The sequence below is a fragment of the Elephas maximus genome, chromosome 9, assembly GCF_024166365.1.
Source record: "Elephas maximus indicus isolate mEleMax1 chromosome 9, mEleMax1 primary haplotype, whole genome shotgun sequence".
Taxonomy (NCBI): Eukaryota; Metazoa; Chordata; class Mammalia; order Proboscidea; family Elephantidae; genus Elephas; species Elephas maximus.
The window spans coordinates 51,087,640-51,093,645 of record NC_064827.1 but is presented as its reverse complement, the minus strand read 5'-3'; the positions used below and the strand labels follow the sequence as shown (position 1 = coordinate 51,093,645).

General features: G+C 43.1%; 1 protein-coding gene across 1 annotated transcript; it reads left to right on the top strand.

Annotated features, from left to right (window-relative positions):
• Positions 1–210: 210 nt before the first annotated feature.
• LOC126082426 (acyl-coenzyme A amino acid N-acyltransferase 2-like) lies at positions 211–3,709 on the top strand. The gene is given in 4 exon segments (XM_049894953.1): positions 211–407; positions 409–674; positions 1,179–1,381; positions 3,116–3,709. Coding segments are annotated over 4 exon segments (1,260 nt in total).
• Positions 3,710–6,006: the final 2,297 nt, after the last annotated feature.

Genomic DNA, 6,006 nt, shown 5'->3' with positions numbered 1-6,006 from the left:
GTAAAATGAGAATAATGAGCACTTTATGCATGTCTTCCCCTCCCTCCTCTGAATATCCTGTGTACTTTGCACTAAGTCCCTAGAAGCTTAACTTGGTTAAACCTAACATAAGCCTTAGATTGGTCTTTCCTTGCAATTTAAATCTTCAACTCAAAGTCCCTCTCTCACTGAAGGGCAGGAAGCACCACTTGGCCCCTTTGATGGTTACTAATGTTCCAGCTGACAGCCACTCCAGCAAGTGCCCTTGCAGATGAGCCGGTACACATTCGAGTGACAGGCCTTCCCCCATTCCAGATGGTGACTTTCAAGGCATCTCTGAAGGATGAGAAGGGGAACTTGTTCCATTCAAAAGCCTTCTACAGAGCGAATGAGACTGGCAAGGTGGACCTGGAACAGGACCCTGCATTTTTTTTATGTGGGGGTTCACCCAATGGGCCTCTTCTGGTCTCTAAAGCCTGAGAGGGCTTTCCAGAGGCTGCTCAAGCAGGATGTGATGGCCAGCCCCTTTTTGGTCACTCTGGATCTATATGACTCTGTGTGCTTCCAAGATTTAGCCACAGCTCAGCCCGCAGCCAGCCAGACTCTGCAGCACTGGTTCTCGGGCCCTGGGATGCAACGAATGCAGATCCAGATCCGGGAAGGTCGAGTGCGAGGAGCCCTTTTTCTCCCACCAGGTGAGATTAATCTTTGGTGATCCATAGAACAATGTGGATGGAAATAAAAAAACAAAAGTGTATGGCATCATCATCACTCATTCAATAACCATTAACCTGTTTCCATTTTTGGTCATATGCCACTCCCAATACACCTTTGAAAAGATTGCAGAAATATTTTAAAGCAGCTCCCAGATAGGATATGTATCACCCATAGACAAAGTCAGTCATTTTTTAACGTGGAAACAGTATTATCATTACACCAAACACAATTAAGAAAAAAAAAAAAACCAGTATGGTATCAAATTATTGGAGAACCAGCATTTCCCACAGTATTTTAAAATTAGCACGCTATTTGTGTAAGTGTGTGTGCGGGTGGGTGTATGTGTACCTGTGTGTGCACACGCACACGTGTGTGCACAAGAAAATGGGATTAATTTTGCTCAGATTTTGCTTTCACTGCAACCTACTCGACCCTTTTTCACTGTTTCTGATCTGATTCTGTTCTTTCTTTGTTCTTCTCAGGGGAAGGCCCTTTTCCAGGAGTCATTGATTTGTTTGGAGGCATTGGGGGTTTGGTTGAATTCCGGGCCAGTCTTTTGTCTGCCCATGGCTTTGCAGTGTTGGCATTAGCATATTTTGCCTATGAAGACTTGCCCAAACAGCTGCAGGAGGTAGAGCTGGAGTATTTTGAGGAAGCTGTCAACTTGCTTCTGGCTCATCCTAAGGTATTGAAATACTTTTCATTTTACTCGCAACATTACAGTGAGAAGATCACGAGTTTCTGCTTTGCCTATTTGACCGATTTGTACGGACTTGGGAATAGCACAGATTACTGTTAAAACGGGAATGACAATATCTATGTTGTAGGATTACTGGGTTGATTAGTGATAAAATGTTCATCATAGTGCTTACTGGCACATAAAACCCCAGTGCCGTCGAGACGCACATAGAACACAGTAAATGGTGGATCCATTATGATCATTTTTGGTAGAAATAAATTTACATTTGAAGTACTTGTAACTTATTCATAAGTAGCTCTTCAATTTTTATCAGGCGCTGATCTCAAATCGTGAGTTTCCTAGCTCGACATATTTTCAAACTTCAGCGATTTTCTCTGCATGGAGTAATGCCAGAGTAAGTCACACTAAAGAGTTCCGAGACTGGGAATAATGCAAACGTTCAGTAACAGAGCTGAGGCAAAAGACCAGAGCAGGGCTACCAGCAAAACTGATGTGCTAGCATCATTTGATTGGCTGAGCTTACCAGTTGCTGTCCAGTGAATTCCGACTCATGGTGACCCCATGCATTTCAGAATAGAACTGCACTCCACAGGGTTTTCAAAGTTTGTGATCTTTTGGAAGTAGATTGCCAGGTCTTTCTTCAGGGAGCCTCTTAGTGGATTAAAATACCAGTGTTTCGTTAGTAACACAGCACTTAACCAATTGCCCTAGCCAGGGACGTTGATTAGCTGAGCTATCGTTGTTGGGTGTTGTCGAGTGGGTTCCAACTCATAAAGACCATATGTACAACAGAACAAAACCCTGCCACGGTCCTACACTTTCCTCACAGTCATTGCTATGTTTGAGCCCATAGTTGCAGCCACTGTGTCTATCCATCTTGTTGAGGGTCTTCCTCTTCTTTTCTGACTATTTTACCAAGTATGATGTCCTTTTCCAGGGACTGGTCTCTCCTCATAACGTGTCCAAAGCACATGAGACAAAGTCTCGTCATCCTCACTTCTAAGGAGCACTCTGGCTGTACTTCTTCCAAGACAGACCTGTTCATTCTTTTGGGAATCCATTGTATATTCAGTATTCTTTACCAACACCGTAATTCAAAGGCATCAATTCTTCTTCGGGTGCATATGAGGCAGTTGAAAATATCAAGGCTTGGGTCAGGCGCACCTTAGTCCTCAAAGTGACATCTTTGCTTTTTAATACTTTAAAGAGGTTGTTCACAGCAGACTTGCCCAGTGCAATCCATTGTTTGATTTCTTCACTGCTGCTTCCATGAGCATTGATTTTGGATTCAAGTAAAATGAAATCCTTGACAACTTCAATCTTTTCTCCTTTTATCATGATGTTGCTTATTGGTCCAGTTGTGAGGGTTTTTGTTTTCTTTATGTTGAGGTGTAATCCATACTGCAGGCTGTGGCCTTTGATCTTCATTGGTAAATGCTTCAAGTCCTCTTCACTTTCAGCAAGCAAGGTTGTGTCATCTGCATATTGCAGGTTGTTAATGAGCCTTCCTCATTATCACCACCAAATACCACGAGGCTTAGAGAGGGTAAGTATGTAACTTTCTCAGTCACAGAAGCTGGTAAATCCAAATGCCAGGACTTCAGTCCCATTCTCTCCCCATCACACTGGCTTACTCACAGTATGTGGGACTGGTCTATGGGACAGTTCCTTCCCAGACTATGGTCTGTAATGGGTTCCCCCTTTGTTTTGTGCTTGCAGATCCAAAAGTCAGGAATTGGCATGATCTCAGTGTGTAAAGGTGCAGAGATCGGGCTGGCCATGGCCTGCTACCCGAAGCAGGTGGTTGCCACTGTATGCATCAATGGGTTCAATGCCATCTTTACAGTTCCACTCAGGTACAAGGATCTGGTTGTGAAACCCATCCACTCCTTCAAAGAGCGCATCCAGATCCATGTCTCTGGGGCCGTGTGCATCTGCCACTGTATGGAGGACCCCCGGGATGAACTGAATCGGCAGAGTGTACTTCCTGTCGAAAAGGCTCAGGGTCGGATCCTCTTCATCGTCGGGGAGAATGATGAATGTCTCAATAGCAGAGTGTACGCTGAGCAGGCTGTGGACCAACTACAGAGCCATGGGAAAAGCAGTGGAAGGATGCTGATGTACCCTGGTGCAGGCCACCTCATAGAGCCACCTTATGCTCCCCTATGCTATGCTTCCTGGAGCCCTGGATTTTCCTGGCCCATACTCTGGGGAGGGGACCCTGCTGCCCATGCGGCAGCTCAGGAGCATGCCTGGGAAGAGATCCAGAAACTCTTCAGGCAACACCTCAGTCCCATCAGAAGCAAACTCTGAGCAAGGGCTAAGGATGAAGATGGGCTGGGGAGAAGAGGTTACAGTAGAAAAAAGAGAAAGAGGATAAGGCAGGGATAGTGTAGAGACAGGGGGTTTTCTTGGCTTCTCAGGGTTCATGGTCATTTTGAATCCTGTCATTGTTGTTAGTTGTCATGGTGTGGATTCTGACTCATGGCAACCTCATGTGTGCAGAGTAGAACTGCTCCACAGGGTTTTAAAGGTTGTGATCTTTCAGAAGCAGATGTCAGGCCTATCTTCCAGGTACCTCTTGGTGAATTTGAACCTCCCACCTTTCAGGTAGTAGACGAGGCATAACCATATGTGCCACCCAGGGAATTCTATTTTGAATCTACTAGAAGGAAATGGGACAAAACAAAGGACCGGGCACAAATATGTATGTATTTGATCTCTAATTGACCTATTTCCTTAAAACCCATTCTCATTTTATAGATATATCATTCTTTCTTATTCCTTCTTTCACCTGATGCTTTCATCAACACATCCAGGTTCTGTGCAGAAGAGTATCATTTGTATTTAAAAAAAAAAAAGGGGGGGTCCCTCTTGTTGGGATTGGGAAACCTGCTTATCCCAGCACTACCCAAATCTTGCATTTCAAGGATCTGATTTCAACAAAATGACACATATATTCTGATTATGTCATTTCTGTAGATACCCAACTTTTGGATTTCTTGTTTTGAGATTCAATAAATTCCCTTATTATTTAATCCATTTACTTTGGACTTTTCTATTATTTGCTACTGAAGACTTTCTAGTTGATCCTTGGTCTCTTGCCCCACCATAGCAGCCCACTCTCTTGTGGATCTGGCCTGATGCCATGTAGAAGGACAAGATGTATATCCTAACTTTTAAAAAGAAAATGGAGAAATGTGTATTAAAAACTAATTTCCAGCTTGAATTTCAGGAAACATTGATTACACTTCTTAAATTTAGTAAGCTCACATAACATGCGTAACCGAAGGACAATGTATTGTAGCTAGAGGTGATTGTATTCCGTTTTCTTTGAGGTAATGGGATGGTGGGAAGAAATGAAACCGCCTGTGGTGAGTAGAGTCACTTCCTGGTTGGAGATGACCTGAAGATAAGCCACCTATTCCGCAGAGAAATAGACACAAAAATGCTTATTGAGTGTTTATGGTATTACAGGAACTCTGTTAAAAGCTTTTCATGAGGTATCTAATTTATTCCTCAATCAGCTTTATGGCAGAGATAGTCACTAAATTCTCCCCATTTTACATGTGAAGAAACTAAGCCTTAGAGAACTTATTTCACCTAAGCTCACACAAGAAAAACCAGGGTTGAAATTATGTTTCCTCCAAAACTCACGTGACTGTTACTTCACCCACCTGATAGCAGTATCTGACCAGATTGCATTGTTATTGTTAGCTGCTACGGAATCAGTTGTGGCTCATGGTGACCCCATGTATGCAGAGTAGAATTGCTCCATAGGATTTTCAAGGCTGTGACCTTTCAGAAAGAGATTACCAAGCCTGTCTTCTGAAGTGCCTCTGGGTGGGTTTGAACCACCAATCTTTTTGCTAGTAGTTGAGTGCTTAACCATTTGTGCTACCCAGGGACTCCTAGCTAAGGATAAAATGGGGCTGAATTTTTTATCCTGCTACATTCAATAAGTAAGAGTTTGTCACAAAGGGACTGGTCATCTTTGAGAGACTCAGAGCCTAGTTTCAGGCCCACAAAGCTGAAGTCCTGACCTTCCACATGGTGACTTTCATCCTAAGAATCTAGCCTGAATGACCAGCTGGATTCCAAGGTCACATCCTTCTTGCCTTGACATGCACCCTCCCCACTGGTGTGATAAAATAAAAATAATAGCTTTGGAAATACAGGAAGGGGATTAAAAAAAAAATTCTGCCCCAGTATCCAGGGCTTCACAGAGGATGTGGCATCTGAGCTGCACATCAAAGTTTAGACTTTTTTTTTTTTAAGTTCCTAGAACAAAGATGCTGTGATAATGATAAGGAATAAATCAGATAAACAGAAAGATTGGTATGGATCCGATGAGAAATGTGACATATCAGGTCATTTATGATTTAATAAGAGAGATTTTCTAATAGAGTCAGACTCCAACTCCATTCTAGTGAGGCGAGGTGAAAGTTACGGTGATAGAGGTGGTCTGTATTCAACAAAATCAGTGATCTCGATAAGCAGCAGTAGGATAATAAATATCTAGTGGATCTTGGTATGACTGGTTTTACCAAATATACAGAATCTGTATTGAAGGTGGCCACACCTAACCCAACCTCCCTCCCCACAAATGA